The sequence below is a fragment of the Echeneis naucrates genome, chromosome 1 (assembly GCF_900963305.1).
Source record: "Echeneis naucrates chromosome 1, fEcheNa1.1, whole genome shotgun sequence".
In the NCBI taxonomy this organism is placed as follows: domain Eukaryota; kingdom Metazoa; phylum Chordata; class Actinopteri; order Carangiformes; family Echeneidae; genus Echeneis; species Echeneis naucrates.
In genome coordinates this window covers 23,071,386-23,084,257 of record NC_042511.1, presented here as the reverse complement: position 1 = coordinate 23,084,257, position 12,872 = coordinate 23,071,386, and the positions used below count along the sequence as shown (strand labels likewise).

Genomic DNA, 12,872 nt, shown 5'->3' with positions numbered 1-12,872 from the left:
CAATAATTTGCACAGAATAAAGTTGTAGTTTACCAAAGAGCCTTTCAGTTGATTTTGGCTTAGGCATACAGTTTTTTGCCACTTCTGACTATTTTACAACACTGTTTCTGACATTTATTAGGTATTCAAGAAGCCTGTGTGAGCTTACTGCCCATATTCTTGTCATTTCTACCTGTTTTTAAGTGCTGCTAAAATATATGTAGCCAGAAAAGCCATTAAAAGTGAGGGATAAAAGGTTTAAAGTGGCAAATATGCTGTAATTTGCATGCCCTCAAATGGTCCAGTGACCTTGAACAGCAAAAGACACTTTTTTTTTTCTTAAACTCCCCCACATAACATCATTCCTGCCTGAAATGTTTTCAAAGCAAGCCAAACTTGAATCTTATTACAACAAGTGCTTTAATTGGATCAGGTTGACATTTTTATCAGGCGCTCGCAATGCCCTCATAACGAGGGGGAAAAAGTGGATTAGCAATGAATATTTTTTGATGGGTGACAGCATCCATAAGAAGCTTTTTCCATGTTTAAATCCTTGTCGTTCCCATAGTAATGATATTCTGTGTGTCTGGGTGTGTGTGTGTGTGTGTGTGTGTGGGCGGTCAGATGCCCATGTGTGAGTAAATGTTTAAGCGATGATCTTGGGCGGGGGGGTTTAACACAACCCCTTTATATGGTAGCGACGGTAATGTAAAGCTATCTCCTCTGCCAGCATAGCGGTCCTTGCTGCCAAATTCTGGGAGGCTTCAAACCATACATCACTATCACACCTCTTCACTTATTTAAACTGGAATGTATCATCCTCTAATGCTTAACCCCTTATGCTTTAGGGTGATTGCCCCTGAACACTAGGTCCACTAACCTTTGCTCAACACTACATTTTTCCAGAATGCCTCAAAATATTTTTTTATGGCTTTTGAATTAACAGAGGGTTTGATTATTTTGTGTTTCTGTCCCTTAAACTGCTCATGCAGTTTAAATACTGTATCATCATCTCTTTGAATTTGCTGTTTGATAATATTGTACAGTATTTGGTCTCAGCTCTGCTGGCTCTCTGCCACCTGAGGAGCATAGAGAATTCCTTGCAGATTAATTTGAGAGTATGGCTGCTTCTGGGTTTCAACAGAGGGTGGTAGTCCAGAGTCTCGCATCCAAGCCGTCCACTGCCTGGTCCACAAACTCCCGGAGAGGAATCGACAAGTCCTCGGGCTGCTTATGAAGCATCTGGCCAAGTGAGTGTTCATAGTTCCTTGGTCATAGTTCATCCAATCTCCACCCCCTCGCTCCCTTTGAGTTCTCTCTTTCAGCTCTTCCTGTCTGTCTCCTCATTCTCACTCCACATGCTTTTTCTCTCTCTCTCTCTCTCCTTCACTCCCACTCTCTTCACTCCCCCTTCCCTGCTGTCACTCCATCTCTTCTCTGTCTACTCAGTGACTGCTGGGTAAGAAAATTGATGCCACTAGCATTGCATCTTTTTTTTTTTTTGCCTCATCTTGGGTCATTTGGTGTAAATTTAAATTTGCTGGAGGAGGATTGTGTAGCTTTCCGTACCTGTTCAGCATGCAGTTCTACAGCCCACCGGTGAGGGGAAATGAAATGGACCACTCAAATTAAGCCCTCTCTTGAGATTACTCTATACACCCTTGGATGGATCACTATTGTGCATCACTCCATTTGTGAGATTAGATAGGAGGAAAGATTTAAATAATGTGAGCTAACATTACAAGGTTTTACCTCAGCAAGCTTTTTATAAACTAAATATGAGCAAATTGAAGATAAGTAAATAATCCCTCTTCCCTGAGGCAGTGAAAGTCTGGTGGATCTTATTTCATAGAAACCCACTGCAGAATCAGGCTCTGGTAAAAAGGCAGCACTATTGAAATTGAATTTGGATTATCCAGCGTGAAATTCTCCAGACTGGAGAGACTCGAATATTCTTCTGAAGCTGGTGTGTGTGCATGTCCTGCAGGGGAAGGAAGCAAAGCCAGAATTTCACACTCCTATCTGAAATGGTTTGAGAGATGTTATAAATGTGAGTTGTCACCAATGTTTTTGTCTTCAAAGGCATCCTTTGAAGCTATTTGAACCGTCTCTCTGCAGATGCGCTGCATATCATCATATTTTAAGTGTGAAATTTCTTTACCTGTCCAGAAAACCTTTTCCCCAAATATAGGTTTTTCTACAGTTTTTTTGACCTCTTAATATAAAAGTCTATCTACTGAAGTTGTCCCAATATCGAGACGGTTGGAGAAGACATTTAATAAAACACTGATCCTTCCTCAGTTTAAATATCAGCCAGTGAAATAGACTGTCCCTGACCTGTTTGTATTTCACCATCGTTGATATGCCAGGCTAATTCATCATGGTGTTTGAGATATGTGATTCAAAGCGGGGTGGGTCTGTGAAACTTTTAAGAGAAATACATTTTTGAAAAATATATGTAATTATAAGTAGATTAAAAATGCCATCAAACAAAGATTAATAATTTCAACTAATATCACTTTATATGCCAAATGTCTTCAGAGTGGAAATTGTTTAGGCCTTTCTACTAACTATATTAAACACAACATTAGCTTTTTCAAGATCTAGGCGGCTTACAGCTTGTATAAAACAGGAGTTTTGCCATGTTTTGTTGCTTTGCTTTAAAAAGTGAGTGAAGTGGCGAAGTGGAGTTAGTAAGTTAGAGTAAAATAATAAAATGATTATCATGTATCATGTTTGTTGTCCTCTTCAGCGTGGCAGCCCACAGCAAACAGAACTTGATGACCGTGGCCAACCTTGGTGTGGTGTTTGGCCCCACATTAATGAGGCCACAGGAGGAGACCGTCGCTGCCATCATGGATCTCAAGTTCCAGAACATTGTGGTGGAAATCCTCATTGAACACCATGAAAAGGTAACAGGACTGTGATCTAACAAAGATGCTGTGCAGTATTGATTGTACAATACAAAAGTAATACACTTGAAACTAAACACCCCCTGAACAGTAGTGTCAGCTCACGGCACTTTATTTTCCAGCGGAGGTAATCAGTCCCATGACTGTGGGAACAGAAAAAAAAAGAAATTATTTTTATATTATTACCGGTAAACTTTATTTTTTCCCCAAATGTCAGGTCAAATCATTATTGTTTGTCTTCATTTGCATAATTCACTCTGCTTTGCAGTGTTCTATGTACAGTTGTATATTCACTTGCCAGCCACAGCTATTTACTAAATGTTAAACACACAAAGCTACAGAAGGTACAGTGATAGTTTGAAATAAAATCTGAATTAAATGGCATGACCAACACTTTTACATTTACCAACCTTGGTAGCATATAATTACTTGATAGTGATGGATAATAAATCTGCAAGCAAAGCTTATAATTTAATATTTGTAAATCCTGCTTTCCTGGCAAAGAATACTTTCTCTCTATTGCACTATTGTTTTTGAAGTTTTGTATTTTGTTCCTAAGTTTCGATTTGGCAGATTCTGTTGGCGGAGAAGTGCACACACTGTGCTGTACCTGACACCAGAATTTCATTTGGGCAGAGTAAGAGTCTCAATTAGGGTGGATGTGATGCTCTTCCCTTCTGTGGATTCTGTTTGTTGAGGCAGTTATATTCACATATAAATCATACCATATCAACCTTCAAGTCAGCTGCTTTAAACAAATGTTCCAGCTATGAAAATATGTCATATTATACAGTGGGGACTTTGTGGTCTGTTTTGGAATATGCATATAGTATTTATTTCCTGCTGTACAAAATAATGAGTTATAAACTTGGATATCCTATAGGTAGGTACAGTGGAGTTAGACAGCAGTTTTGTGCGCTAGAGTTTTGTTTTTTTTTATCTGGCCAATAGGGGGAGCCCTAAGTGCTTACACCGGCGTTAAACACATTATATTCTCTTCATTTTGGTTGATCAGTACGTAGATTGTCATGTACATTTTCTAATTTTTGGAAGGTCCTTTGCCTGCCTTAATACATTTGTTTTGGTTATGAGTTATTTCATAATATGTAGTTCATGGGATCATGTAATCTCCCCAGAATGTCATTAATCAGTATCAATCCTCAAAGGCAGATAATTCCCCGTGTCAAAAGAGAAAAAGGTTTGAGATTAGTTTTCTAATCTGTTTGGAGCAGCACTGCACTGTGCACTGTGTAGAATCAGATGAAACCAGGAGCTTTTAGTGATTTTTATTTTTATTTTTATTTTGTATTATTTTTTTTTATCCAGTTTCATTAATGGGAGATGATTTGTGTTGTGAATAATATCTCCACCCAAGCTTACAAATATAAAATGTGGTGTGAGAGACTAAAGAGGCCGAGTGCAAACCTACAGGGTATACAAATGTGTTAAAACAACACCAGCAGCACAGTGTATACTGCTTGTCTCTGAGACTACCCAGGGGTATCCAACACCGTCCAGGTGATAAAGGATGTAGTGTTAGAATGCAGCAAGAGCATTTTGGAAAGTACAGCGTGTTAGAGGAGGGGAAAAGTTGAGCAGACAGACAGACAGACAGACAGGCATTAACTTTTTTCACAGCTGAGTCCCACTCCAGACTGTTGATACCCCCAGATACCCACAGTAGACTCTGTTTTACATTCACCTCCATCTGTGGAGAAAGGCGAGAGGGAGAGGGAGAGTGAAGCAGCAGAAACTCTCAGCCATATCAGATTTCTCACTTTTTCTATCTGCCTTTCTCCTGCAAACTTTCTCTCTCTCTCTCTCTCTCTCTCTCTCTCTCTCTCTCTCTCTCTCTCTCTCTCTCTCTCTCTCTCGCTCTCTCATGCCTCCTCCTCTGTGTCTGCCTCTCCTGTTCACACTCTGTCTCACTTACTCTGCCACTTTCTTTCTCTCTCTCTCGCTCTCTCCCTCACTTCCTCACTTGCTCTCTCTCCTTCCCTGCCTCCATACCCTCTTCGTCTGTGATCCTTTCTGAGGCTCTGCTGAGACTTCCTCTCCTCTGCAGCTCTATTCTCTTTTAACTACACATCTGAAGTTTATATGTAAACACGGCCCGGTGTAAACAGGCTGCGCCAGTTGGCCAGGCCTCCTTTATTCCAAACTCTGTTTATTTTACTCACCACTCTTTTAGAGAGTAGGTCAATTTCTCTTAGGAGAAGTGTCACCTTTGCTTAGACCCAGATTTCTGGATGTGATGTGATTGCATTACATGTGGAGCCACTCTTGCTTATTTTGGCACAAACAAAATCCTCTCACATGCAGTTTTCAGGGTCCAATCAATGAGCTGCTTGGCTTTCCCTAGGAGCACATGCTGTGGCTGCAAATGGCTTTTTTCCATTCATGTACCACTACATAAAGCTTGTGAGTTTCAAATCCTGTTCACTTAAGTGAGGTCAGCTGAGGACACTATGTTGCTACTCCTCAACACTCTTTACCTCGTACTTGATTTCTTGGTAGAGACTTACGCTTTCACTCTGTATTCAGATCTTTACAGATGCTCCGGAGTCATGCCCTCCTTCACCTGCTGCCCCAGCATCCTCCGCTCCCACAAGGCAGTCCAAGAAGCTGAGCCGACAGAATCGGCCTCTGGCTGTTTACAATCCACAGGCCTTAGACATTCAAAATGGTAAGACATGTACACATGTGGTTCTATGTATTTTCAAACCTTTGAATATACTGTAAAAAAACTGAGTCAAGAAAAGACTATTCAGCATTGGTTCCCAACTTGCGGCCAAGAGCGCAGTAGTGGGAGGTGCAGGTATTGCAATCGTTCTAAAATCATATGAGCTTTAAAAAAAATGATGGGCTCTTTTATATTGTCACTATCATGGCCTTTGCTGCTGGACTGCCTTATATCATTGATTGTGTGCCTAAAGGTAACTTTTAGAGTATCAAAAGGGATTGCTAGTTAACGAGTTCAATAAGTCAGGGGGAATAAAATATATATATATATATATATATATATGCATCAGGAGAGCTGATCACCTGACCTGATGACCCAAACAAATCTAACTCCACACATGTTCTGATCCAGGACCAGTCAAATCCCTTCCTCTCCACAATACCAAGGGAGTCTAAATCTGCTTACCAGATTGTCTCTCTTTGCCTCCCTCCCACCAGCTTTTTATCATGGGGTATTTAAATATTAGGGATGAAAGGTATAATCCTTTTTTAACCTTTGTGTTTTTTATATGGGTCCCCCATAATGGATTTAAAACAAGTTGTTTCAGCATTCACAGGATAAAAGCAAATTCCAGGATGATGCAATAGAAAACACATGAGTTTGAGTATTTTGGATGTGACTCCTGTCACATGCATACAAGTCTAGAAAACTATAGATTTCATTTGGAACTGAATTCATCATTCTTTCCATCAGAAAGCTTTTCAGTGCAGGTAAATCTTGTTTTTGAGGATATAATTACAAATTAGTTGTTCATTTGTTGCACAGTTCTTCTTATGCACTGACATCACACTGTTTATGTTAATAAGGTGAATCAATTGAAGGTTACACATTCCGTTGGTACAGAAAGAATTTGTATCCATCCATTTGGAATTGTGTTTCTGGGAACTTAGTCCAACATTTTTAGCACTTTTAGCTCTGTTTTTGGTCGCCATCAGCCTAACCAGTTCATTGGTTGCTATGTCTCTCCTGTTTGTTGCTTGGCTGAAAAAGTATAATTGAGCCTTAGAGGATATTTGCTGTAAAACCTGCACCATAAATGTGGGTGACAGTGAACCAAGACAACAAAGTTACAGGGTGAACAGCTACACCTCTTAATAAGCTCTTTAGAGCTGAGTAGAGCTGCAGCTTCAGCTGATAATTCTCTGTAGATTTGTTAGCAAGCAGTTGTCACATTCTCACATTGTTTTCACATTGTCATTTGATACATTGTTATCCTAAAAATATAGCTGCTTTAAAATTTGAAATGTGCTTAAATATTGAGCTTATTACTTTTGATACTGCCAAATAGTGTGGAGTGTTATGTGCTACTGCTACACCTTTCGTGATGGGATAAATGCATCTTGATTATCTTATAATTGTTGACCTTGTATAATTTCAAGTATGGATCCACCTGTGTCCAATATGAGATCTAATCAGTCAGAACATATCAGGACAGCTACATTACATCTGTCTCACCACATGGTTTGTTTGTAAATATGTGTTAAATGTTTAAAGATTTTAATTAAACGTTCTATGCACTAATTGTCTACCCATAGGTGTATTACTAGTTTTGACACTTTCTCTATCTTCAGGCTGAAAATACACATACATATGATATAATTCTTAAATCATTATAAGGCTAGCACCAATTCAGTCTTAATTAAATATGGACTTGGTTTAAATGCTTTCTTTGATAAGTGTTCATCTGGGAAATAGAGAAGAAATGATCCAAGCAAATCACCCTCTTTCTTCTTTTTTTTTTTTTTTTTTTTTTTTTTTTTTTTTCAGCAACAGTTCCTTGTTTGCTTCTCCCCAAAGCAAGATTTGTGGTTGACAGTGAAATTGAACCAAAAGAGCTTTGATCTCCCTTGTGTTTTTTAGGTGCCTGCCTATGAGTGCGGAAGAATTATTATAAACAATAAAAACTTGGTTGTGAATCTCAGTTGTTTTAACTGCAGTTGGATTTATAAAGTCTCGTTGCAGCATTAGCTTATCTATTGATAGATTATCCGGCAGTTTTATCAGGCTATAATCACTGAACTGAAATATGCCTGTGAATCTTTTAAAGTACAATAGACAATTGGAAAAAAAAATAAAAACTCCCTCCCCTTAGTGTCATCCGGGGCAAACTGTTCCAGCCTGACTGCAGATGAGACGTCAATGGGCAGCAATGAGTCTGTATCATCCCAGTCATCGTCAGCCTCAGCCTCAGAGACGCCTCCCGAGAAGAGTGACGATGCCCCACTTAACTCCAGCCTCAGCTCAGGCAGCAGCTCCAGGTGAGTACCTCAGATCAATACATGACTGCACTACTCAAAGTGTAGGTGCTGCCTGGTCCACTGTAAACAAGTCACGAATGAGAAATACAGGGTTTACATTCAAAAGTGGGAAAATGTACACTGAAAGGATCAGAACTAGAACAGAAATTCAGGGATTCTCAACCTTGGGATCTTAAATTATGTATTGCGTACAAGACTTCTTTGTTTGTGTCCTACAGGCTAGCCTCAGGGTTGATAATTACATTCTAACATACATACTGATTCTGGATCGTACAACTTTTGAATGATTTGGTTCTGTTTTCTTCTGTAATCAATAGGATATGTGCCTATTCTTAAAGTCCATTCACTGAACCATCACATCAATTATTCCACATTCACAAAACACAAACAGACACAGTTTATAAGCATTTGTGTTATTTTTATTAACATTATTAAAGTGAGACTCTACGGAACAGATATATTTTGTTTGTTGGTGTCAAGATTCATGTCAAAGTAAGTTCCTGGCTAAGATGTTTTAAGGTATGAAGATATTTTTCTTTTTTGGAATTATTATTGTTTCATTAATTGTTAATATTTGTCTCAGGCCGATCATGATCCTCCTGACCTACTCTTCCTCAAGAAAAAAAAAAATAACAATGCATATTTCTGCACACTTTCTCTGCCCTCTTTTTTAATGTTCCTAATAGACAACAACTTAGCTTCACTGTCAATTGTTGTTTCATGTTGCAGAATAAAACCATGCGTGAATCCTCCTGTCAGTTTGCAGTACACTCCAATAGAGTCGGTAAATGGAGGCTAAAACTCTGACAGTTTAGTGATAGTTCTTCTCCCCCATTGATGCATCCAAACACAATTCAGTTTTACTCCTATGTTGCATCATAGGTGGCAGCGAAACTTTCATAACCTTTAAGGTTCGAGCCCAGTTCTGCTATTATTTGTATTCTGTCTTCTTTAAAAAAAAGAAGCAAGAAACTATTTGTAATCATGAACAAGAATATTGATTTGTTTCGAGCGGAATGGCAAAGAAAACATATAAATCTTTATTGATAGACTTGAAAAAGTGAAGTAAAAGGGATGTTTAGCATCAGTCCCTACACTGTCAGTCAAATGTCAACTGTTGTTTTCACCCCCCTCCCTGTCTTGGCACCAATACTGGACAGAAAATGATTCGGGAGTTTGATGCCTGCTGTGCTACTCCTCTCTGTCCTCAATTTTTCTACTAAGTCCTTGGTCCATTTTGTTGTTTCCAGCCTATGACTTGTCTTGAATGCTGATGTGAGAGATAAATTATTGGGCTATGCTGCAGATGTTAGACTCTCTGCTGTGTCATGTCTACACATTCACCTTGAAATGGACTTTTTCTCATTTAGTGTCCCCTTCCCCTTCGCTATCCGCTGAAAAGACCTGTAAAATAAAAACAAATCTACCTCACAACCCGACAGAGGACAATGTGATTGTCTCATACTGACCTCTGTGTGTGTGTGTGTGTGTGTGTGGGCCTGTTTGTATCAAGCTTTTGATACAAGCAGTGTCAAAGTTGTATGATTAGACATTCAAGGCTCTACGTTACTTACGTAACCAACTCCTTTTTTTTTTTTTTTTACCCCTGTGGGCATTTTTTGCTCTGTTTTCCCACATATGTGGCTTCATGTTGGAGGACGGAAGGAGTAACCAGGAGGAGGTCGTAAATCTCAGCTCTTATTTGTTTGGGAGACAGGTGGCCGTGCGTTGGCCGTGTAAATCGTATTGACATTGGGGAGATATTTATCTTGTTTACCCTTATAGCTGCAGCCCCTGTCCCTTTATGAAGACTTGCGCCATATGTCACAGGGTGTCGCCCTGGCTTTGTTCACTCATAAATCTTAGCATGTGAGATGCTGAAGACCTGTTAGCACAGCACCTCTCTGGCCTGGAACCCAGGGATTCGGGTCCATCCCGAGCCAAAAAGATCAGTAGGGGTGGCTTTTCCTAGATTATTTCCAGCCCCTCTCAGGAATGTGTTATCTGCACTGTGGTGTGCTCAAAAGTACACCTGGAAAACAGCACATTTTACTAATTTTCCTGCTGCAGCAGAATCTGCCTGGTCATCCACAAATGCATCCTGAGTCACTATATCATGCAATAACTCGTTGTGGACTGTGTTGTGATTTATCATCTCTGTCATCTTCAATGTCTTGCTTCATTACTCTGCTTCTCCCTGAATTCAGTCACAGCCACTCCTATTGGTACTGTTTCCCCAAGTGCTGTCCAATGAAGGTGGAATTTTTTTTATTTTATTTTATTTATTTATTTTTCGAGGGACGGGGGCTTTTTTCCATCCTCTTCACTGCCCCAACTCTAGCCCTCGATGCCTTTCCTAGCAGACAGCTGTGGATCATAAAATGGTGGATCAGACCTTATTTCCTGCCCACCCAAACTGGCTGTGGCTGGGCAGGAAGCTTGGCTGTAGCTTTTGATCGTACCTTCTACGAGAAACACTGCTAAATCCCACCACTGCCCCTTTTCCTTCAGTAGAAAGGCAGCTGATAGCCCTGCACATCCTCGTGTTAGCTCCCTGCCAGGATCAACGAGGCCTGGATGCTGGTGGGTAAAATTCCTACAATAATGAGAAGCAGCAGTCCACTTTTCTTGATGAATTTCTCCCTGCTACTAACTTGGCTGTGCAATAACTCTGGTTCCTAAAATGATACACCAAAAAACCTACCGTTATAGTTCACTTTGGAGTTATATAATATTAGATATTGTGCTTTTTACTTCCTCTCAATATTGTTATATTAAGATGATAATATTTCCTCAGAACTTCAAACTTAATATAGCTTAAAAAGCTTAAAAAAATATTACCAACACTTTTTTTTTTTTTTTTTTGTAGTCCTCACATACAGTGCATTTCACTTGAGTCCCCATTTACTGTATTTAATCATGTTTACAGAAGAGGCTTAGCTAGGTCTATGATGTGTAAAAACAACGGATGAGCAATTCAAAGCTTGATGCTATTTTTGTTAAAGAGAAATGGCAAACGATTTCCCTCGGTTTGGCTTAGCTGTAATTGTTAGAGCAATTTTGGGATGAATCCATTTACCTCTGGTACATTTACCAAGTTTCTAGGGCAGCCATGTGGCATGCACTGATTTCCTCTAACTGTTTATTCTATAATTATTTAGATATCTTGTTTATTTAAGAAATCTTCAAGGATCTGTGTAATCCTCCTCCAGCTGAAATAAACAGTTAGATGGATGTATTCATAACTTTTCTTAAATGCGTATACATATGTATGTGTTTGTGTGTCTGTGTGTTCGTTTTTAAATGTTATTTCATTCAGTGGTTTTGTGAGGATGGGCGTGTGTTCACCTGCAGGTGGGCAATGTGCTTCTCTGCTCTCCCTCCTCTTGGCTGAGACCCAGGCAGACAGTGGTTGTGCCTGGGCCCAGGTTAATGAGTGGATTTGCTGCACTGCAGCGCACTGTCCCCCCATGCTGATGTGGAGCAGCTGAGCACCACAGTGGCCCCAGACTGCTGCAGAGCTATAAATCACCTACAGTCAGGCCAGGCCCAAACGGAGCAGCCACCGCTGGGGATGGACAAGCGCTCGGATAGGGAGGCAGGGGAAGAAATTAGTTGAAGAGGCAATGCAGAGGGGAAACTGTGTGCTCACCTCCACCTATGTCCACAGAAGATCCCCTACCATGTCTTCCCTTAAGGTAGTCCCTATCTTGCTCTCCCTCACCAGTGCCACCGTAACCACTATTCACAACATCCTATCAACCTCCAGCCCCTCCCCAGCTGCTCCCTCTAATTGCCTTTATTAACGTCTCTATGGGAGCGGCAGCTAGGAGCAATTTGCTCATTATGTGCTGTATTAGCACTGGCCCTGGGGCAGGCATGAAACACAGAGGGATGCCTGGCTTCGACTCGTGCTCTCCTGTGCACCACTCTGCCTTTACCAGGACCCCCACCTCCATCCTGTAGGTCGCCCATAGACTTGTTGGCACTGACAACAGCAAGTGTAAATCAAAGCTACAACTGTAACAGTTAAAGGTTATGGTCAAAGTGTTGGTGTGTTATTCTCTGGCTTTACACAAACACAAACTATATGCATTACTCCATGGGCAGGAAAGTAAAGGAAAGCTAGAAAAGCTTCAGAAATCCTTCACACAGATTCTACACAGCTATGAAACACGAGCACTTTATTCTTCCACAAACAATAGTTAATAATTACTTATTTTTCAAGTATGAAACAATTTTTATGCTAAATCCTCAAATGACCTTTTATGTTATCTGAATGTCAATAGATCTGTGGTTCATTTAGATAGATGTTTGGGTTGTGCTAAATGGTTATGCACTGATGGTACTGATTGTCCCTCAGTGTGGTTTTTAATATATTCAAGTTTAACTGGCCTTCATTCCTCCTGTATGATTCTTAGTGATGGTTATTAAATTACAATATTATTTTGGGCTGTTCTCTGAAAAGAAGGACAAACATCTGCCTCTGTGTGAATATTCTTCCTGAATTCAAACATCATGTTTAATTCATGACCATTTGCATCCCTCTATTTGAATCCACGGCATCCACCTTTTGCAGATAAAGTCAGTCAATGATTTTGGACTGAAATTTATTAGTCAGAAATTGGAGTAAAATTCTGTGGAAAATATATGAAAGCTGCACTTTAAGTTAATCTTGCAGGTTGTTGTGGCCAATGTCCGTTCTTTTGGCAGACGGAGTAGACGAGCTGATTGAATCTGTGAAAGTCTGTTACTCCTTTTTTAATTCTCAATGTGTGCAGGCTGTAGATTTTATCCTGATAAAAAGGAGTAAGCTGCAGTGTGGTTGTGCTAAAAAAAGACTGAGAATTTGTTCTTCCTCAAGGTGACTCCAGTGTGATGATGTACTCTTATTCTTCATTTGGCTGCATTTCAATCTTTTATTGATAAACCTACACCCTAATGTTTAACTTACACACCATTACGATGCACCAGACTGGT

At 40.0% G+C, this 12,872-nt stretch overlaps 1 protein-coding gene across 2 annotated transcripts in view; it reads left to right on the top strand.

Moving 5' to 3' along the window:
• arhgap10 (Rho GTPase activating protein 10) overlaps positions 1 to 12,872 on the top strand; it is a 41,388-nt gene that overhangs the window by 23,392 nt on the left and 5,124 nt on the right. For both annotated transcript variants that reach the window (XM_029506793.1, XM_029506784.1), the window contains exons 17-20: positions 1,124 to 1,229; positions 2,732 to 2,891; positions 5,436 to 5,577; positions 7,727 to 7,892. In XM_029506793.1, the coding sequence (XP_029362653.1) occupies positions 1,124 to 1,229; positions 2,732 to 2,891; positions 5,436 to 5,577; positions 7,727 to 7,892 (574 nt within the window). The remainder of the gene's footprint in view (positions 1 to 1,123; positions 1,230 to 2,731; positions 2,892 to 5,435; positions 5,578 to 7,726; positions 7,893 to 12,872) is intronic.